This window comes from Triticum aestivum, chromosome 3B, assembly GCF_018294505.1.
Source record: "Triticum aestivum cultivar Chinese Spring chromosome 3B, IWGSC CS RefSeq v2.1, whole genome shotgun sequence".
Lineage (NCBI taxonomy): Eukaryota > Viridiplantae > Streptophyta > Magnoliopsida > Poales > Poaceae > Triticum > Triticum aestivum.
Window position 1 is genome coordinate 82,683,312 of NC_057801.1, and position 23,445 is coordinate 82,706,756.

The 23,445-nt window shown below is 39.7% G+C and overlaps 1 protein-coding gene across 1 annotated transcript; it reads right to left on the bottom strand.

Moving 5' to 3' along the window:
• Window positions 1-21,676: 21,676 nt before the first annotated feature.
• On the bottom strand, window positions 21,677-23,062 carry LOC123064889 (uncharacterized). Its single transcript, XM_044488283.1, has one exon. The coding sequence runs from the start codon at window positions 22,898-22,900 to the stop codon at window positions 21,803-21,805; it is 1,098 nt and encodes a 365-aa protein (XP_044344218.1). The 5' UTR covers window positions 22,901-23,062; the 3' UTR covers window positions 21,677-21,802.
• Between the last annotated feature and the right edge of the window lie 383 nt (window positions 23,063-23,445).

Consider the following 23,445-nt stretch of genomic DNA (forward strand, 5'->3'; position numbering starts at 1 on the left):
ATTTCACCAACCGTGTTTTAGTGGGAATTTTTCTTGAATATCAATTTGTAAATTAAGTCATGTAAACTTGTCAACTTGGTAACATATGACAATATAGAGGCACTCTATATATGAAAACAATGCATGAAAAAAGAGTGTGGGTTAGCATAAGCTTAATTAGGGCATCTCCAACGTGGACCCTCAAACCGTCTGGACCGCGCGGTCCATACGTGTTTTGCCATCTAAGGCGGTCTTGCATCGGTTCGCTGACCAGTCTGAGCGCACTTTTTCCCACAAACCCGAGACAAACTGGGGGGGGGGGGGGGGGGCTTTCTGGGCATCCGGACCACTGCCACGCCCGCTTCTGGCAATCGTGGCCCACCCAAAAATCCCACCTGCCTCTCCCCCGCTTTCCATCCAACGCGCGTGCCGCTTGCTATGCCGCATTCATGCCGGGCCAAAGCATGCATCTGCCGATATTGATGTTGTGCGACGTGACCGGACGTGGTGATGGGGCTAGATAGGTGGACCAAGTGTTGGACAATTATCACTACAAGAAATATGTCAACCAATGACCTTCTGTCAGTGACCCTGGAAGAATTGGTCATAGATCTATAACCATTTGAGACCAATTGGTCAAAAGCTGTTCGGGGGCTCCAAACCCTAAACCATTGCGACCATTTTGGTCAGAAAGGTCGTAATTTCCTTACATGAAATGGTCATAAAGCAAACAGTGCTGGTCCGCTGCCTTACTTCTAGTTGTTAACGACCAATATTGTGGTGGATTGTGATGACTAGGCGACATCTCATCAGTTTTGCCTATGTGTCATGTCCATGTGTCAATTTTTGCTCTAAGCCAAAAATTCCTAAAAAATTCTCATAAATTGTTTGGATCATATCTTCATCAAATATGTCAAAAACCTTCCTTGCCTAGTTCAAAAATAACTCAACAATATTCATTTTCCTATTCTGTTTAGAGCAGCACTTTGTGAAGGAATTGTTATTTATATATTCTTGATTTCCCTAAAAATTTGTGAAGACATTCTTCTTAGTATATGATCATCCTCAGCCAAAACTCACGCCCATTGGCCATGTGCATTTCCCGTACCGCTAATCAAACACTTGGCTGCTAATTCATGTTTGAGCATAGTTCAGTCTCCTCATGAGAATCTTATATTATAATTTTCTTCCTAGCACCTACCTGGGGAGTGCCCAACCCACTAGACATGCCTAGGCAGCCCAGAACGCATGGCAATGCCACGGTCACGCGGTGACCACGCGACGGGCATGCGAGCTTATGCACTCTAGAGTTGGGGCCCTCGACCACCGTCCAAACCTCGATGTATTGCCAACAAACCATGTATTTCTGATTAAATAGATACTTATTTACCTAAAAATGATTTTTGGAAAAAATAAAGAGCAAACTATGAGGCACCTGCAGTTCAAATTTGACCCGCTTCCAACTGAATTGACGGAAATTTGTCTTTTTCACCAGAGGTGGATCAAAACTTTTGACACCGAACCATTTTGTCAATTGTGCATTAAATATGGCCTAGTATTTTATAAAATTGATTTGGTCCAATTTTGCAACAAATATATGGTAGGTCCTTCACAAAAAAAAACTCATTTCAGGCACTCGGAAAATGGAAAATGAATTTTTCATGCAAAGAAAATGAAAACTCCCTTAGGCAACATTGTTTGGTATTCCAAGATGCCCCCTTATGCACGATATGAGATCATTTGAACAAACTATGCCATGAATGTGGCCAAGATTGATCATTTGGCTAGAAAGTCATGAATCTTCACGCATGATAGCTCGTTTCTGAGAACATTTTTTTAAAATAATTTCTGTATTACAAGTTTATTATTTTTCCTGGAAACTTGGTCACATATAATGACACAATGCGAAGGTTTTCTAATTTTTTGATTTTTTTGAATTTTTTATGCCCGTTTCAAAATGCGGTCTAAACGGCGGGCTTGACCGTTCCTAGCTAGTGGTTGAATCTTGGATTTTTTTGGTGTTTCTCTGGTTAAATAGATACTTATTTACCTAAAAATGATTTTTGGAAAAAATAAAGAGCAAACTATGAGGCACCTGCAGTTCAAATTTGATCCGCTTCCAACTGAATCGACGAGAATTTATCTTTTTCATCAGAGGTGGATCAAAAAATTTGACACCCAACCATTTTGTCAATTGTGCATTAAATATGGCTTAGTATTTTATAAAATTGATTTGGTCCAATTTTGCAACAAATATATGGTAGGTCCTTAAAAAAAACTCATTTCAAGCACTCGGAAAATGGAAAATGAATTTTTCGTGCAAAGAAAATGAAAACTCCCTTAGGCAACATTGTTTGGAATTTCAAGTTGCACCCTTGTGCACGATATGAGATCATTTGAACAAACTATGCCATGAATGTGGCCATAAGATTGATCATTTGGCTAGAAAGCCATGAATCTTCACGCATGATAGCTCATTTCTGAGAACACTTTTTTAAAATAATTCCCGTATTACAAGTTTATTATTTTTCCTAGAAACTTGGTCACATATAATGACACAATGCGAAGGTTTTCCATTTTTTGAATTCTTTTGAATTTTTTATGCCCGTTTCAAAATGCGATCAAAACGGCGGGCTTGACCGTTTCTAGCTAGTGGTTGAATCTTGGATTTTTTTGGTGTTTCTCTGATTAAATAGGTACTTATGTAACTAGAAATAATTTGTGGAAAAAATAAATAGCAAATTATGAGGCAACTACAGTTCAAATTTGACCCGCTTCCTACTGAATCGACGGGATTTTGTCTTTTTCACCAGAGGTGGATCAAAACTTTTGACACCCAACCATTTTGTCAATTGTGCATTAAATATGACCTAGTATTTTATAAAATTGATTTGGTCCAATTTTGCAACAAATATATGGTAGGTTCTTCACAAAAAAACTCATTTTAGGCACTCGGAAAATGGAAAATGATTTTTTCATGCAAAGAAAATAAAAACTCCCTTAGGCAACATTGTTTGGAATTCCAAGATGCACCATTATGCACGATATGAGATGAATTGAACAAACTATGCCATGAATGTGGCCATAAGATTGATCATTTGGCTTGAAAGCCCTCAATCTTCACGCATGATAGCTCATTTCTGAGAACACTTTTTTTAAAATAATTGCCACATTACAAGTTTATTATTTTTTCTGGAAACTTGGTCACATATAATGACACAATGCGAAGGTTTTATAATTTTTTGATTTTTTTTTGAATCTTTTATGCCCGTTTCAAAATGCGGTCAAAACAGCGGGCTTGACCGTTCCTAGCTAGTGGTTGAATCTTGGACTTTTTTTTTGTTTCTCTGATTAAATAGGTACTTATGTAACTAGAAATGATTTTTGGAAAAAATAAATAGCAAACTATGAGGCAGCTGCAGTTCAAATTTGACCTGCTTCCTGCTGAATCGGCGGGAATTTGTCTTTTTCACTAGAGGTGGATCAAAACTTTTGACACCCAACTATTTTGTCAATTGTGTATTAAATATGGCCTAGTATGTTATAAAATTTATTTGGTCCAATTTTGCAACAAATATATGGTAGGTCCTTCACAAAAAAAACTCATTTCAGGCACTCGGAAAATGGAAAATGAATTTTTCGTTCAAAGAAAATGAAAACTCCCTTAGGCAACATTGTTTGGAATTCCAAGATGCCCCCTTGTGCATGATATGAGATCATTTGAACAAAACATGCCATGAATGTGGCCATAAGATTGATCATTTGGCTTGAAAGCCCTGAATCTTCACGCATGATAGCTCATTTCTGAGAACACTTTTTTTAAAGTAATTACCATATTACAAGTTTATTATTTTGACGGTGCGATTTACTTCGGTTTGGGGCTGCAATTTAGGATGTGCTGCTCGTGTCGTGCTACAGGGTAGATCTCATTTGTGTGTGTAGCAGCGCAAATCTTGATACTATAATTTTGGAGAGCTGGGCGGCCAATCTGAGATCTGTTTGATGGTGTGTTCTCAGTAAGCTGAAACTGAGCGTGCTTTAACCAGATGTGCCAACGCAGCCCCTGTATCTCTAAACTTAAGAAACGGGGGCATGTTGGCGTATGAATTTTCTATCTGTTTGCTAGAGGATTTAAGTCATATGGCTGGCACCACATGGACCACGTTTGTTGATGCAACCAAAACATGCCTCCTTTTCATTCTTGAGTTTTCTGTAATTGGAACCAGCTGCGATTGTTATCAAGTTGAGAGCTGGACTTTTCATACACGAGCATTTATCTATCTAGCATTTCTTATTTATTATAAGCAGATTCTGTTGGCAAGCGCTAGTCAGATCTCCTGTCTTTACGTGTCGATGCTTAACACTAGTTGCCCACGCCCTTAACTGCCTCCTCGTCCTATGCTAATCCGATATGCAGTAAACACTAGAATATCTTCAGCATTGCACCGCCCAAAATGATCTCCTTAGTCAAACAACAAGAAGAAAGCAGAACAGAGTAGTTGGAGTAGGTTCATGTTTTTTTCCTTTCGAAGGAGCTTCATGTTTTGCAGCGCAACTGGATGATCCAGTTTTCTGTGGGCATCACCTTGATAAAAGTATACTATGTGCATGTTTTGCAGAATATATGATCTGCTGCTGTCTTGTACATGTTTCTGTTTTCAGGGCCGAACTGCTCAGCATGGTGAAGAAGCATTCACATCTGATTGGGTGGACTGTTGTTGAGGCTGAGGGTGATCCGTCGGACGTTGAGATGGATGATAAATTCTGGCATGAGATGCTTGATCTTTTCTTCGTGCGTTGTAAGGTCTCGAGTAGCAGGGAGGAGGACGACCTCGTCTTCTTTGTCAATAGCACGGTACCTTCTATAGGCCTGCTGATTTTCCCCTTATGTTAGACTGATACGATGTTGCCCTGTGCAATATGCATCTCACCGTTTGTTGTTGCTGGCTGTAGATGCAGAAGATGGAAGATCTGCCTCCCTTTTTCATGCGCAGATGGGCTCCTAGGGTAAATCAAGCTACACTAAATCCACTTTACTTCACATTTTTTTATCATGCTGCTGTAATATGTAATGTAGTTTTCGAAGCATGTCTGCTGTAGCTATGTGATGCCACATACATATATACTGCTGCCTTGGAACAGTAATAAAATATGAATATGTGTTATTTGCTGGCAGTCCTTCCCTTTCCAAGATACATGAAAGTTCAGAGACTATCAATCCGAAAATATGAATATGTACATTTTGTTCTCATTTCTTAGTTTTGGCGCCTCCTATTGATGCAGGTGCACATGACTGTTGTTGAGGACATAGTGTTCTTTTTGGCGCGCCCAAGTATTGCATGATGCTTGCCTGCATGGTTACTGCAGCTCCAATTCAGGTGGGCGCTCTAGCTCCTCACGCCCTACATTCAGGTACACCCTTCCACCAGTACCTACTTGGACACACAAAATATGAGTAGATACAATTGACTTCTGCTTATATTATGTTGCCAGCTTCATCTGTTTTGATCATTAGAATATTGCCTTCATACTATCTAATTTCTGCAGTTAAGATGCTCTTGACTAACCAGAAAAGTTCTTTTGAGTTCCATATGTTGAGTAGAATATTTTAATCTGTCATTGAGTTAGCTATATAATTCTGCGATACCATTTCTGTACTGTGATAGTTTCTCATATTTTTCTATTATACTTGTATACATTATTCCTATTTGAAGTCATCAACTGAGATGTTGTAAACATTCCTGCCATGTGCTGCTTCCTTTTTCATGCTTTGCTAATATAGATCATTTGCTTGAACTGAGATGGTTGGTGTATTTGTGCTTATAATTATGCTTCTATGTGGTTGTTGCAGCATGAGCCAACCAAATAAACATTTTGTGCCTTGATCTAGCTCTAAAAGTGTGGTGTTACCCCTCTTTACACGAGCTCCGGGCTGAAGAAATTTGAAGAAGCTTGAAGCCCGACAAAGTAAAGAGTAGCGAGTTAGTAGTGCTAGTTATGTTGTACAGTGGCTAGCATATCTGGTTGTATTGTAAATACTGTAATCTCGTATGTTGTACAGTAGTCAGCATATTTGGTGCTAATATTGGCTATCATTTTAACAGTTTAGTATGTTCTCTTGCCATTTGAAATATTTTTCATTTGTTTAATGTGAAAGTGTGAGAAATAGAAAGATGACCAGTGGGACAAACGAAAAGGCCAAGGCCCCAAAAGTATATGGAATGTAAAAAGGCCGAGGCCCAAAATAGTAATGGACTATAAAAGGGTTGAAGGCGAAAAAAATGGACTATAAAAGACAATGGCCAAGAAAAAAAACGTTGAATTGCTGGGCTAGGCCCATGTAGCTAGTAAAAAATAACAGGAAAAATATAAATAAAAAGGCTACAATGTTGGGCTTGGTCCATGAAGCTGACAAAAAATTCATAGGAAAAAAATATAAATGGGTTGAATTAATGGGCTCGGCCCATATAAACACCGAATTGGACCTGGCTGATTCTTGTGCCACATCAGATTGCCACGTCAGATGCCTACATGGCCTGCAGAGGCTGCTAGTGACCAAAACAAAATAGTAGGCATATTTTGGTCGTAAACGTCTACGACCTTCTCACAGAGAAGGTAAAAAATGTCAGTTTACGACTGTCAGCTTTTGACCTTCTGGTTTTGGTCACAAAAAGGTCACAAATGGAAAACTATGACCATTCACTGATCAATAGTAGTGGTCACAAGTTGACATATTTCTTGTAGTGTATTGCAATGCTTCTGGCCAAAGAATTAATAATGACAAGGCAATCTTGAATGTACCCAATGAGACATTGAATGAAAAGTGTAGGCATGCCTTCTGATGTAGGATCTTCGAAGAATGGGGCTTTCAAATATCTAAAAGATTGCTTATGGGGAAAGGTCAAAGGATGGATAGAGCGAACAATGTCCTCAGCAGGAAAGGAGGTGTTGGTGAAAGCAGTTGCACAAGCAGTGCCAGTGTATTCCATGTCATGTTTCAAACTTCCTTGAGGACTTTGTGAGTACCTCAAAATGTTGATTAGGAAATTTTGGTTTTGGGAGGGATCCTCTTGAGTGTGTACGTCCATTTTAGGCCAAAACTAAGAGATACCATGATCTCCGCGGCCTCCACCTTTGCCGTCTCCAACTCCCAAACTCTAGCCACCGCTTGATACTTCTCCAACGTATCTATATTTTTGATTGTTCCATGCTATTATATTATCTGTTTTGGATGTTTTATATGCATTCATATGCTATTTTATATTATTTTGGGACTAACTTATTAACCTAGAGCCCAGTGGCAGTTTCTGTTTTTCCTTGTTTTTGAGCTTCGCAGAAAAGGAATACCAAACGAAGTCCAACCGGAATAAAACCTTCGTGATGATTTTTCTTGGACCAGAAGACACCCAGGAGACTTGGAGTTCAAGTCGGAAGAGCCACGAGGCGGCGACGTGGGTGGGGGTCTCGCCCTAGGAAGGCCGCCCCCTGCCTTGTGGGCCCCTCGTGACCCCCCCTGACCTAGTTCTTCCTCCTATATATTCACATATATTCTAGAAACACCAGAAGCATCCACGAAAACACTTTTCCACCGCCGCAACCTTCTGTTCACGTGAGATCCCATCTTGGGGCCTTTTACGGCATCCTGCCGGAGGGGGATTCGATCACGGAGGGCATCTACATCAACTCTATTACCCTTGCGATGAAGCGTGAGTAGTTTACCACAGACCTATGGGTCCATAGCTAGTAGCTAGATGGCTTCTTCTCTCTCTATGATACTCAATACCTTGTCCTCCTCGATGTTCTTGGAGATCTATCCGATGTAATCTTCTTTTGCGGTGTGTTTGTTGAGATCCGATGAATTGTAGGTTTATGATCAGCTTATCTATGAATATTATTTGAATCTTCTCTAAATTCTTATATGCATGATTTGATATCTTTGCACTTCTCTTTGAATTATCGGTTTGGTTTGGCCAACTAGATTGGTTTTTCTTGCAATGGGAGAGGTGCTTAGTTTTGGGTTCAATCTTGCGGTGTCCTCACCCAGTGACAAAGTAGGGGTAGCGAGGCACGTATTGTATTGTTGCCATCAAGGATAAAAAGACGGGGTTTACATCATATTGCATGAGTTTATTCCTCTACATCAGGTCATCTTACTTAATGCGTTACTCTATTCTTTTGAACTTTATACTCTAGATGCAGGCAGGACTCGATAGATGTGTGGAGTAATAATAGTAGATGCAGGCATGAGTCAGTCTACTTGACACGGACGTGATGCCTATATTGCATAATCATTGCCTTGGATATCTTTATAACTTTGCACTTTTCTATCAATTGATCGACAGTAATTTGTTCACTCACCATATAATTTGCCTTCATGAGAGAAGCATCTAGTGAAACATATGGCCTTTGGGTCTATTTTCCATTATATTAGTTTCTGATCTACTATTTTGCAATCTTTTATTTTCAAAACTATAAACCAAAAAACCCAAAGATATTTTATCTTTTATCTATATGATCTCACCTTTGCAAGTGACCATGAAGGATTGACAACCCCTTTGTCGCGTTGGGTGCAAGTGTTTGATTGTTTGTGCAGGTATTGATGATTTGCGCATTCTTCTCCTACTGGATTGATACCTTGGTTCTTAACTGAGGGGAATACTTGTCTCTACTTTGCTGCATCACCCTTTCCTCTTCAAGGGAAAAATCAACGCAAGCTCAAGAAGTAGCAGGAAGAATTTCTGGCGCCGTTGCCTGGGAGATCTACGTCAAGTCAAGACATACCAAGTACCCATCATAAAACTCTCATCTCTTGCATTACATTATTCGCCATTTTCCTCTCGTTTTCCTCTCCCCCACTTTTAAAATGATTTTCGAAAACATTTGCCTTTTTATTTGCCCTTCTTTCATTCATTTTTTCGTTTGCCTTTATGTCTTACTTGGTTCGTTTGCTCGTTCGCTTAGTATAATTGTGTGTTTATTGAAAATCAGAAACCAAAAAGTTTATGGATCCTCATCCACTTGCTAATCTTTTTAAGAAATCCAATTATGATGAACCAATTGCTAGTGAGTTGAGTGCACTAGATTATCTTTATGAGGTTTAGCTTGAAATCCGTGAATCTGAAAATTGTGATAAAGTGTTGAAAGAAGAAAATTATAAACTGATTCACGATAGTGCTTTGAATGAAAAGCGTGATTGGAATGATGTTATTATAAATTCCATCAATGTCAAGTGTGTTAATGATATGCAAAACCCTAAGCTTGGGGATGCTAGTTTTGCTATGTCCACTATTTGTTGCAATGATCATGATTGGAGTGATTCTTCTTATGATCTTGAAAATTTATTTAAGCCTGATACGTCTCCAACGTATCTATAATTTATGAAGTATTCATGCTATTATATTATCCTTCTATGATGATTTATATGCATTTATATGTCATTTTATATGATTTTTGGGACTAACATATTGACCTAGAGCCCAGTGCCAGTTTCTGTTTTCTCCTTGTTTTTGTGTTTTACAGAAAAGGGATACCAAACAGAGTCCAAATGACGTGCCAATTTTTGAGGATTTTTTATGGACCAAAAGAAGACCACGGAGCATCGGAGTTGGGCCACAAGAGTCCCGGGCTGCCCACGAGAGTGCCCCCCCTAGGGCGCGCCCCCTATCTCGTGCACAGCCCGGAGACCCCCCTGACGTGAAACCAACGCCAAATATTCCTATAAATACAGAAACCTTCGGGAATTAACCTAGATCGGAAGTTCTGCCGCCGCAAGCCTCTTTAGCCACGAGAAATGAATCTAGGCCCTCTCTGGCACCCTGCCGGAGAGGGCCATCATCACCGGAGGCCATGGAGGAGGACCTCAGAGGGGCCATCATCGTCATGAAGGCCAAGGACCAGAGGGGGAAAGCCATGGAGGAGGAAGCACAAGGGGGAGAACCTCTCCTCCTCTCTCTTGGTGGCACCGGAGTGCCATCGGGAGGGGAATCATCGCCGTGGTGATCGTATTCATCAACATCACCATCATCATCACCATCCTCATCTCTTTTACGCGGTCCACTCTCCCACACGCCGCTGTAATCCCTACTTGAACATGGTGCTTTATGCTACATATTATGATCCAATGATGTGTTGCCATCTTATGATGTTTTGAGTAGATATCTTTTGTCCTTGAGTTGATTGATGATCTAGATTGGTACGAGTTGTATGTTTTATTATTGGTGTTGTCCTATGGTGCCCTCCGTGTCGCGCAAGCGTGAGGGATTCCCGCTGTAGGGTGTTGCAATACGTTCATGATTCGCTTATAGTGGGTTTCTAGAGTGACAGAAGCTTAAACCCGAGTAAGGGGGTTGTTGCGTATGGAATAAAAGGGGACTTGACGCTTTAATGCTATGGTTGGGTTTTACCTTAATGAATCTTTTAGTATTTGCGGATGCTTGCTAGAGTTTCCAATCATAAGAGCATATGATCCAAGTAGGAAAAGTATGCTTGTTTATGCCTCTCCCTCATATGAAATTGCAATGACGACTATCGATCTTGTTAACAATTGGTTAGGACAATTCCGCACAACAATCCACCATTATTCCACACTCGCTATTTATATTATTTAGTATTATATTCTAACTTTATGATAACAGCACCTACTTTTATATTTTAGCTTTCCGATATCATACAAAGTTATCCTCTTTATACCCACAACACAGTTTTATTTCTTGTTTCTAGTTGGAAGCAAACGTTAAGTGCACGTAGAGTCGTATCAGTGGCAGATAGGGCTTGAGAGAATATTGATCTTACCTTTAGCTCCTTGTGGGTTCGACACTCCATACTTATCACTTCCACCTTTGGGAATTGCTACGATGATTCCCTGCACTTGGGGATTATCAAGCTCTTTTCTGGCGCTGTTGCCGAGGAGCAATAGCATGGGGTTGATATTCTTGTGTGTGCTTGGTTGCTTTCTTCACTTAGTAGATTTTTTATTTTACTTTTTTTGTTTCTGTTTAGTTGTGGGTGAAACATACAAAAAAATTAAAAAGAATGAAAATACCAAAAAAAATATTTACTTGCCTCTCATGCTTAATTTTTTTTTCAAAAAGATAAGTGATTGGAAAGTTATGCATTGAAGAAGTGAGGGTCGACCTTGAGCACTTGTGATCATGCTCACGGAAACAATGTAGAATTTTTCATGGAAGTTTCTCTGTAAATAATTATCCCCTTGTATATAACCATTGTATTATAAAAATATTGTGCCAAGCTTTGGTTTTAGTATGATAAGATTGCTTGCTTACTATGTGTAGAACAAAAATAGATACTTTGGCTGTAGTGCTTGAATTTACATATTTTACTGGAAAGTCAAATGGTTTTGAAACTTTTTGCACATTATTTCTGTACAAATTTTTCAAATTTTCAAATTTATTTCATAATTTGTGGAGTTACATAAGTTTACTAAACTTCCAGATTACTACAGACTGTCCTGTCCTTAACAGATTCTGTTTTTCGTGTGTTGTTTGCTTATTTTGATGCACCTATGGCTAGTATATAGGGTATAAACCATAGAGAAGTTGGAATACAGTAGGTTCAACACCAATATAAACAAAGAATGAGTTAATTACAGTACCTTAAAGTGGTAGTTTGGTTTATTACACTAACGGATCTCACAAGTTTTTGTTTAAGTTTTTGTGAATGAAGTGTTTGAAGAACGAGGAGTTACCGATGTGAGGAGAATAAAGAGAGACAAGAGTTCAAGCTTGGGGATGCCCAAGGAACCCCAAGTAAATATTTCAAAGGATACTCAAGCATCTAAGCTTGGGGATGCCCCGGTTGGCATCCCATCTTTCTTCTTCAACAAATATCGGTATACCTCGATTTTTGTTTTGTTCACATTGTTTGTGCCCTTTGTGTTTTTGTTTTTATTTAAGAATCATGCTAGTAAGAGATAGCTCTTCATTGATCTTATAGAATTGCTCTTTGTGCTTCACTTATATATTTTGAGCTTGGACATTAGTTAGTCTACATTAATTGTAGAATGCTCCATGAACTACACTTATATCTTTTGGAGTATGAATAATACTATAATTTAAAGTGGATTTGGAAGAGTGTCAACTTTAGGAATTAGTGACCCCACTATCTTGGAGGGTGTTGAATCTCCGTACGGTATTTATGAAAGCAGATTTGGAAGAGTGTCAACTTTAGTTAGTATTCCTCTATTTCGGAAGAGGTTCCATTTGAGTATGAGAAAAAAGTTGCTATTCATGATGCTACTGAAAATTATTATGAGGGAGGAATATGTGCTTGTAGGAGTTGCAATAATGTCAAGTTTCCTCTCTACGTGCTTAAAGTTTTGTAGTTATACTTGTTTTGCCTTCCTATGCTAGTTGATTCTTGTTCCTATAAATTGTGTGCTCACAAAATCCCTAGGCATAGGAAGTGAGTTAGATTTAAATGTGTTAGTCATATTCTTCATGATGCTCTCTTTGTGTTTCAAATCTTTTCTTTTATGCGAGCATCATTGAAATCATGATGCCTAGCTAAAAGGCATTAAAGAGAAGCGCTTGTTGGGAGACAACCCAATATTTATCCTTACTATTTTTGTGTGTCTACATGATTAAAATACTGTATTAATCATGTTTTATAGCTTTTGTTTCAATAAAGTGCCAAGTAAGACCTTTGGGAAGACTTGGGTGAAAGTTAATGTGATCTTGCGGTAAAAAAACAGAAACTTTGCGCTCACAAGATTAGCTGTCATTTTTTTTACAGAAGAGCGATTTTGAGTTGATTCTTTTTGAAGGATATTAATAGACAAATTCCTCACGTCCACCAATTAATTTCATAATTGTTGGAGTAGCAGAAGTATGGTTATTGTTCATATCATTACAGACTGTTCTGTTTCTGACAGATTCTGTTTTCACTGCATAGTTTGCTTGTTTTCTAGTTTCTATGGCTTATATTTCTCAACATAAATTGTAGAAATAATATGGTACAGTAGGCATTGTGTGAAAAAAATTATGAAACTTGTCTTTTACAGTACCAAAGTGCATGGTTTACTCTTCATCATACTAACCTATCTCACGAAGTTTGGTTGAGTTTTGTGTGGTTGAAGTTTTCAAGTTTGGGTAAAGATTCGATGAACTATGGAATAAGGAGTGGCAAGAGCCTAATCTTGGGGATGCCCAAGTCACCCCAAGGTAATATTCAAGGACAACCAAGAGCCTAAGCTTGGGGATGCCCCGGAAGGCATCCCCTCTTTCGTCTTCGTTCATCGGTAACTTTACTTGGAGCTATATTTTTATTCACCGCATGATATGTGTTTTGCTTGGAGCGTCATTTCCTCTTGTTAGTATTTGCTTTCTGTTATTTATAATAATGTTTTGCATCTTTAGTTTCAATAAAAATGTCAAGGATAGCCTTTACCATGCTTATTTTGCTAGTATACATGTTCCTGGTTCAAAACAGAAAGTTTACCGTTGTTGCAAAAATTCCCTAGAAAAGTCAGACAATGGTATAATGCTGAATATTTTTGCATATTAAGCTCTGGTAAATTTATTACAGTGGGAATTGTCTCTTATAAAATTTTGAGTTAGGGAAGTATTGATACTCTTGCATTCTTTACAGACTGTACTGTTTTGGTAGATTGCTGTTATGTTTGCATTGTTTGCGTATGCTTGCTTGTTTAATGATTCTATTTGAGGATAGGAGTATTAAATATGCAGAGGCATTCAGTATTCAATGTTGAATAATAATTTTAGTGATTTGTTACAGTAGAAAATGATAAGGTTTTGTATTGGTTTATACTAACCCATCTCACGAGTTCTTGTGGAGTTTGTTGTGAATGAAGCTTATGATAAAAAGAGAAACCATGATATGAGAGGAATTAAGGAGACATAAAAGCTCAAGCTTGGGGATGCCCAGGTAGGTATCCCACCTCTCTTGTTCAACAACTATCGGTTAGTATCGGTTGACCTAAGTTTTTGCTTCTTCACATGAGTTGTGCTATCCTTGCAATGTCATTTTATTTCAATTTTACTCGTTGTTTGAATAAAATCATTGGATCTGATTATTGAATAAAAAAGGGAACCCTCCCATGGCTAGTTAATTATTTGACTACTCAGTGTCTTTCACTCATATCTTTTGGAGTAGTTTTTCATTTACTCGTGTGCTTCACTTATATCCTATGAGTAAATTGTTGAATGAGTTGAATGTCATGAATCTTAATTTTTATATGTTTCATATGCTTATAACATGGTTAGTGATGACTTCACACATAGAAAGTATGAGGCATAAAAGTTGTTGAGAGTTGATAAACGCAGTTTTGGTCATCGTAGCAATTAATAGGAAGTAATAAGGAAAGAGAGGTTCACATACAAATATATTATCTTGGACATCTTTTATGATTGTGAAGCACTCATTAGGTATGACATGCTAAAAGAGTTGACGTTGGACAAGGAAGACAACGTAATGGTTTATGTTTTCCGACATCTCAGTTAAAGTATATTGTCATTGACCTTCCAAACATGTTGAGCCTACCTTTCTCCCTCATGCTAGCCAAATTCCTTGCACTAAGTAGAGATACTACTTGTGCTTCCAAATACCCGTAAACCCAGTTTTGCCATGAGTGTCCACCATACCTACCTATGGATTGAGTAAGATCCTTCAAGTAAGTTGTCATCGGTGCAAGCAATAAAAATTGCTCTCTAAATATGTATGACTTATTAGTGCAGAGAAAATAAGCTTTGTACGATCTTGTTGTGGAAGTAATAAAAGCGACGGACTGCATAATAAAGGTTCACATACAAGGGGCAATATAAAGTGACGTTCTTTTGCATTAAGATTTTGTGCATCAACCCTAAATGCGCATGACAACCTCTGCTTCCCTCTGCGAAGGGCCTATCTTTTACTTTATGCTTGAGTCAAGGTGATCCTCACCTTTCCCTTTTTCATTTTATCCTTTGGCAAGCTCCACGTGGTTGAAAGATCATGATACATATATCCAATTGGATGTAAGTTAGCATGGGCTATTATTGTTGACATCACCTAAAGGTGAATATGTTGGGAGGCAACACAATAAGCCCCTATCTTTCTCAGTGTCTGGCTGAAACTCCATAACCACAAGTATTGCGTGAGTGTTAGCAATTGTAGAAGACTATATGATAGTTGAGTATGCGGACTTGCTGAAAAGCTCTATTCTTGACTCTTTCTGATGTTATGATAAATTGCAATTGCTTCAATGACTGAGATTATAGTTTGTTAGTTCTCAATGAAGTTTCTGAACCATACTTGACATTGTGAATAGATTGTTACTTGATCATGAATAGTTTTATGAGATAAGCTACTATTATGACACATATTGATGCTAGAGAAGGTGATTGAAATTATCTTTGATCAAACTTGTGCACCTACTAGCATTCACACTTCATAAATTATTTCTTTAATCATTTACCTACTCAAGGACGAGCAGGAATTAAGCTTGGGGATGCTGATACGTCTCCAATGTATCTATAATTTATGAAGTATTCATGTTATTATATTATCCTTCTATAATGATTTATATGCATTTATATGTCATTTTATATGATTTTTGGGACTAACATATTGACCTAGAGCCCAGTGCCAGTTTTTGTTTTCTCCTTGTTTTTGTGTTTTACAGAAAAGGGATACCAAACGGAGTCCAAATGACGTGCCAATTTTTGAGGATTTTTTATGGACCAAAAGAAGACCACGGAGCATCGGAGTTGGGCCAGAAGAGTCCCAGGCTGCCCACGAGAGTGCCCCCCCCCTAGGGTGCGCCCCCTATCTCGTGGACAGCCCGGAGACCCCCCTGACGTGAAACCAATGCCAAATATTCCTATAAATACAGAAACCTTCGGGAATTAACCTAGATCGGAAGTTCCGCCGCCGCAAGCCTCTGTAGCCACGAGAAATCAATCTAGGCCCTCTCCGGCACCCTGCCGGTGAGGGCCATCATCACCGGAGGCCATGGAGGAGGACCTCGGAGGGTCCATCATCGCCATGAAGGCCAAGGACCAGAGGGGGAAAGCCATGGAGGAGGAATCACAATGGGGAGAACCTCTCCTCCTCGCTCTTGGTGGCACTAGAGTGCCATCGGGAGGGGAATCATCGCCGCGGTGATCGTCTTCATCAACATCACCATCATCATCACCATCCTCATCTCTTTTACGCGGTCCACTCTCCCACACCCCGCTGTAATCCCTACTTGAACATGGTGCTTTATGCTACATATTATGATCCAATGATGTGTTGCCATCTTATGATGTTTTGAGTAGATATCTTTTGTCCTTGAGTTGATTGATGATCTAGATTGGTACGAGTTATATGTTTTATTATTGGTGCTGTCCTATGGTGCCCTCCGTGTTGCGCAAGCATGAGGGATTCCCGCTGTAGGGTGTTGCAATACGTTCATGATTCGCTTATAGTGGGTTGCTAGAGTGACAGAAGCTTAAACCTGAGTAAGGGGGTTATTGCGTATGGGATAAAAGGGGACTTGACGCTTTAATGCTATGGTTGGGTTTTACCTTAATGAATCTTTTAGTATTTGCGGATGTTTGCTAGATTTTCCAATCATAAGAGCATATGATCCAAGTAGGAAAATTATGCTAGTTTATGCCTCTCCCTCATATGAAATTGCAATGACGACTATCGATCTTGTTAACAATTGCTTAGGACAATTCCGCACAACGATCCACCAATATTCCACACTCGCTATTTATATTATTTAGTATTATATTCTAACTTTATGATAACAGCACCTACTTTTATGTTTTAGCTTTCCGATATCATACAAAGTTATCCTCTTTATACCCACAACACAGTTTTATTTCTTGTTTCTAGTTGGAAGCAAACGTTAGGTGCACGTAGAGTCGTATTAGTGGCAGATAGGGCTTGAGAGAATATTGATCTTACCTTTAGATCCTTGTGGGTTCGACACTCCATACTTATCACTTCCACCTTTGGGAATTGCTACGATGATTCCCTGCACTTGGGGATTATCAAAGCCCAATGATGAATATGAGATTGATAATAGTGTTTGCAATAATATTGAAAGTGGGTTTGGAAGAGTGTGAACTTTAGATCCCACATATTTGGAGAATGTTCAATCTTATGAATTTTTTGATAAAAGTGGGTTTCGAGAGGTCACGACTTTAGTTAATGTTAATCCCACTATTTTGGAAGAGTCTCAACTTCGCATGCATGTGGATCATGTTGAGAATATGTTATGTGATAGCTAGTTTGTTGAATTTGCTTATGATCGTACATGTAATTATTATGAGAGAGAAAAATATGGTTGTAGACATTTTCATATTACTAAATTACCTCTCTTCATGTTGAGATTGCTATCGTCTCTTTATTCTTCCTTGCATATGCTAGTTTTTGCTTGCCTTGATAATTTGTTTTCTTATAAAATACCTATGCATAGGAAGTATGTTCGACTTAAGTGTGTTTGTCACATGTTTTATGATGCTCTCTTTGTGCTTCAATTCTTGTCTTTCATGTGAGCATCATTGAAATCTCAATGCCTAGCTAAAAGGGCTTTAAAGAAAAGCATTTGTTGGGAGACAAACCAATATTTTTCCTTGCTCTTTTTCAATAAATAATTCATCTAGCCTCTGGTTAGATGTGTTTTTGTGTTTTAATTAGTGTTTGTGCCAAGTAAGACCTTTGGGATGGCTTATGGTGATACTTGTTGTGATCTTGCTGAAAAACATAAACTTTTGCACCCAGGAAAATAATTTGCATTTTTTTACAGAAGCGTGCTTCTGATCTGATTCTTTTTGCACAAGTTTGGTACACAAATTTTCCAGGTTCTCCTAATTTTTCACAATTTTTGGAGTTACATACGTATTCTAAGTTTACAGATTGCTATAGACTGTTCTGTTTTTGACAAATTTTGTTTTCTATGTGTTGTTTGCTTATTTTAATGAATCTATGGGTTTTATCGGGAGGTATGCACCATGGAAAATTTAGAATACAGTAGATATTACACCAATATAAATAAAGAATAAGTTCACAATAGTACCAAAAGTGGTGATTTGTTTTCTTATACTAACGGATCTCATGAGATTTTCTATTGAGCTTTGTGTTGTGAAATTTTCAAGTTTTGGGTAAAGATTTGATGGACTATGGAATAAGGAGTGGAAAAGCTTAAGCTTGGGGATGCCCAAGACACCCCAAGGTAATATTCAAGGATAACTAAGAGCCTAAGCTTGGGGATGCCTCGGATGGCATCCCCTATTTCGTCTTTGTCTATCGGTAAATTTATTTGAGGCTATATTTTATTTCACCACATGATATGTGTTTTGCTTGGAGCATCTTGTATGATATGAGTCTTTAATTTTTAGTTTGCCACAATCATCCTTTCTGTACGCACCTCTTGAGAGGGACACGCATGAATCGTGATTTATTAGAATATATACTCTATATGCTTCACTTATATATTTTGAGCTAGGCAATTTTGCTCTAGTGCTTCACTTGTATCTTTTTAGAGCACGACGGTGGCTTTATTTTGTAAAAATTATTGAACTCTAATGCTTCACTTATATTATTTTGAGAGTCTCTCTAAAAAGCGTCATAATTTGCTTTGATTATGAATTTAGTCCTGATATGATAGGCATCTAAGAGGGATATAATAAAAACTTTCATATAAAGTGCATTGAATACTATGAGAAGTTTGATTCCTTATAATTGTTTTGAGATATAAAGATGGTGATATTGGAGTCATGCTAGTGAGTAATTGTGGATTGGAGAAATACTTGTGTTAAGGTTTGTGATTTCCGTAGCATGCACGTATGGTGAACCGTTATGTAATGAAGTTGGAGCATGATTTATTTATTTATTGTCTTCCTTATGAGTGGCGGTCGGGGAAGAGCGATGGTCTTTTCCTACCAATCTGTCCCCCTAGGAGCATGCGTGTAGTACTTTATTTTGATGACTAATAAATTTTTGCAATAAGTATGTGAGTTCATTATGACTAATGTTGAGTCCATGAATTATACGCACTCTCACCCTTCCACCATTGCTAGCATCTCTAGTACTGCACAACTTTCGTCGATGCCATGCACCCACCATATACCTTCTCAAAACTGCCACCATACCTACCTATTATGTCATTTCCATAGCCATTCCGAGATATATTGCCATGCAACTTCCACCGTTCCATTTTATTATGACACATACCATTGTTGTCATATTGCTTTGCATGATCATATAGTTGGCATCGTATTTGTGGCAAAGCCACCTTTCATAATTTTTTATACATGTAACTCTTGAGTCATTGCACATACCGGTACATCGCCGAGGCATTCATATAGAGGCATATTTTGTTTTAAGTATCGAGTTGTAATTTTTGAGTTGTAAATAATAAAAGTGTGATGATCTTCATTATTAGAGCATTGCCCCATGTGAGGAAAAATAAAAGAGACCAAAGAAGCCAACAATAAAAAATAGGCAAAGAAGCCAAACAAAAAAATGAGAGAAAAGAGAGAAGGGGCAATGTTACTATCCTTTTTCCACACTTGTGCTTCAAAGTAGCACCATGATCTTCATGATAGAAAGTCTCCTATATTGTCACTTTAATATACTAGTGGAAATTTTTCTATAATTTTTGATTGTTCCATGCTATTATATTATCTGTTTTGGATGTTTTATATGCATTAATATGTTATTTTATATTATTTTTGGGACTAACTTATTAACCTAGAGCCTAGTGCCAGTTTCTTTTTTTTCTTTTTTTTGAGCTTCGCAGAAAAGGAATACCAAACAGAGTCCAAACGGAATAAAACCTTCGCGATGATTTTTCTTGGACCAAAAGACACCCAGGAGACTTGGAGTTCAAGTCGGAAGAGCCACGAGGTAGCAACATGGGTGGGGCTCGCCGGGGGGGGGGGGGCTGCCTTGTGGGCCCCTCATGACCCCCCTGACCTAGTTCTTCCTCCTATATCTTCACATATATTCCAGAAACACCAGAAGCATCCACGAAAACACTTTTCCACCGCCGCAACCTTCTGTTCCCGTGAGATCCCATCTTGGGGCCTTTTCCGGCATCTTGCCAGAGGGGGATTCAATCATGGAGGGCATCTACATCAACTCTATTGCCCTTGCAATGAAGCGTGAGTAGTTTACCACAGACCTACAGGTCCATAGCTAGTAGCTCTAGATGGCTTCTTCTCTCTCTTTGATTCTCAATACCATGTTCTCCTCGATGTTCTTGGATATCTATCTGATGTAATCTTCTTTTGCGATGCGTTTGTCAAGATCCGATGAATTGTGGATTTATGATCAGCTTATCTATGAATATTATTTGAATCTTCTCTAAATTCTTATATGCATGATTTGATATCTTTGTATTTCTCTTTAATTATCGGTTTGGTTTGACCAACTAGATTGGTTTTTCTTGTAATGGGAGAGGTGCTTAACTTTGGGTTCAATCTTGCGGTGTCCTCACCCAGTGACAAAGTAGGGGTAGCGGGGCACATATTGTATTGTTGCCATCAAGGATAAAAAAGACGGGGTTTACATCATAATGCATGAGTTTATTCCTCTACATCATGTCATCTTAATGCATTACTCTGTTCTTATGGACTTAATACTCTAGATGCAGGCAGGAGTCGGTCGATGTGTGGAGTAATAGTAGTAGATGCATGCAGGAGTCGGTCTACTTGACACGGACGTGATGCCTATATTGCATAATCATTGCTTTGGATATCATCATAACTTAGCACTTTTCTATCAATTGCTCGACAGTAATTTGTTCACTCACCGTATTATTTGCCTTCATGAGAGAAGCCTCTAGTGAAACCTATGGCCCCCGGGTCTATTTTCCATCATATTAGTTTTAGATTTACTATTTTGAAATCTTTTATTATCAGATCTATAAACCAAAAAACCCAAAAATATTTTATCTTTTATCTATCAGATCTCACCTTTGCAAGTGACCGTGAAGGGATTGACAACCCTTTATCGCGTTGGGTGCAAGTGTTTGATTGTTTGTTCAGGTATTGATGATTTGCACGTTCTTCTCGTACTGGATTGATACCTTGATTCTCAAACTGAGGGAAATATTTATCTCTACTTTGCTGCATCGCCCTTTCCTTTTCAAGGGAAAAACCAACACAAACTCAAGAAGTAGCAGGTATAGAACCGCCACGTTTCCCGCCTCCCATCTGGCATGCACCCTTGCCACGTCCACCTGCCGTCTTGCGGTAGCCGCCATCGTCGTGGCCCCGGCGGCCATAGACGCCGCTATGGATTCATATTTGAAATAAAAATCTATTTTTGGGGCATCTATAACATATGGTTTGTGTTCAAAATCAAAGCGGGGTGGCACTTTGATGCTCCTGGTTTTTTAAATCTGATTTGAACATATTTTCAAATGTCACAACATTCAGATAATTTTTTTATGTGCACATCTCAACATTCTATCTGTTCACATTTTTCGTGTCTTGTATAAAAAGAGAAAACTTGGTGCTTAAAAATGCTTTTTACGAGACATTTTTTTTCTTTTTTGCACAGGCGACACGAAATGTCAATTTTCTTGCGGAACTTGGAATGCGCACATCGAATGTCGAGATGTACACGCAAATCTTTCTGTTCGGATTTGTTTGACATTTCAAAATATTTTTACCTGTGGAAGGAGCATAAGCTCCATGTGCCAAAGTGAATTCCCAAAATCAATGGTAAAAGCTAGACCCAATTTATAAAGTGGTCTTGTATATAGAAAAACGGAGGAAGTAAATAGCACAACGAACATAGCCTGTATGCTTGACATACAGTTAAATAAATGAGAACAGGAGGTGCATTTCTTTTCCTTGCTAGCTAGCTACATCCAGAACGCTACGGGAGCAAAAGATGAGAGTTGCCTAGACACAGGACAAGAGGTGGTGTTTCTGTCGACGATTCGAAGCTTGCCCTGATGATTGTACTTGAGGCGGAACGTGGTCATGTTGAGCACGAAGCCATGAGGGTCCTCAAAGGCATCCTGGAACTCGAACCCATCGGCTACCACGCAATCAACAAGGAAAAACCTGGAGTTTCCCATGGATGTGAGAGTAGCCCCTTGGGATTTAGACACCTGATGTGTTGGGCTCCACAGTTTTTGCCCCTTGGCCATCTTCCAGCTGGGCTGCTGCTGCGTGGTGTTGCTACCGCTGTTGCTGCTGCTGCCGCCGAGGGAGAGGGAGGGAACTTGGCAGGAGCAGACGTAGCCATCCGGGTGTAGCCCGACCCATGCATCTAGCTCGGCGTCGAAGTAACCTTGGCGGTGGAAAGGGAGCACCCATTCCCCATGGCGCCTCCACTCACGGCTCTCGCTGTCAAACGAGAACGTGCCTGTGCCGCTGACCTTTCGGTCATCCACAGACACGAATACGGTGCGTCCGTCCGGGTGAAGGGCGTAGGACACAATCCTTTGATGCTTGGTGAAGGGGGCCGGGATGCTTTCCCAGGACCAGTCGGTGCTTGGGCACAGAGAGCGCATCATCTCGTCCTTGGCGGCGGCGGTCGTCATGACTTCGAATGCGGGAGGCCGCGACATGAAGTGGTAGGTAAACGCGAACAACGTGTCGTCGGCGGTGACAAAGAAGTTGACGGCGTTGAGAAGCGCGTCCGGGAGGGGATTGCCGATGGCCAGCGCGGCGGTTTCCGTGTCGAAGACCACGGTTGCGGTGCATCGGTTGCTGGTGGCTATTATGTTGGTGCCCAGGGCGGCAAAGTCCATGGCATGGTTGTTCAGAGGTGACGCTAGCCGGAAGACGGGGGGCGCGCTTAGGTCAGGGTTGTTGGTGTCGAGCTTGCGGATGGTGAAGCCACCGTGCCAGTCATCTAGAACCAGATAGAGGCTCTTGTGCTTGCTGCCGCTGCGGCCGTCGTAGTTGGCCGCCTGACCCTCCTCCCCGTCCTGCCGTCGTCGCTTAGACATACTACAAACCGGAGACAAAAGATAGGATTTTGATGAGATCAACGCAATCTGTGTGCGGTGTTGGGATCCGGGCAAGATCGATCACACCAAAATAATACGAACACTATTGCCAAAGGCAGTATTGTGCCTTGAATCTCTTTATTACTTCTCGCGACTTCACGTACAGACGCTACGGTGCTCATGCTTATATAGGCACCACCGTACAGACTAAAACCAGTATATAATTTACCTATTCCTACTACTCCTGGAGCTAGAGTTCCTAGTTCAACTCGGACAGGTACAAAGATAATTTAATTTTTTGAAACGGAACAAGTACTAAAATAATCGACGACTCCCAACCGGACTCAAACTTGTTCACTTTCCACGGGATCGGGCAGGCACGGCTCCGATCACCGGTACGCACGGACGAGCACGATATGCTTCACAATCAAAGAAAAATCTGCGCGAGCGGTCTCTCCTTCCTCCCTGTCCAAACGCTAGCCACTACCGAAATCAGGGGCTATGCCTACGGCCCAAGGCCGTCGGCATAGGCCACAATGCCGTCG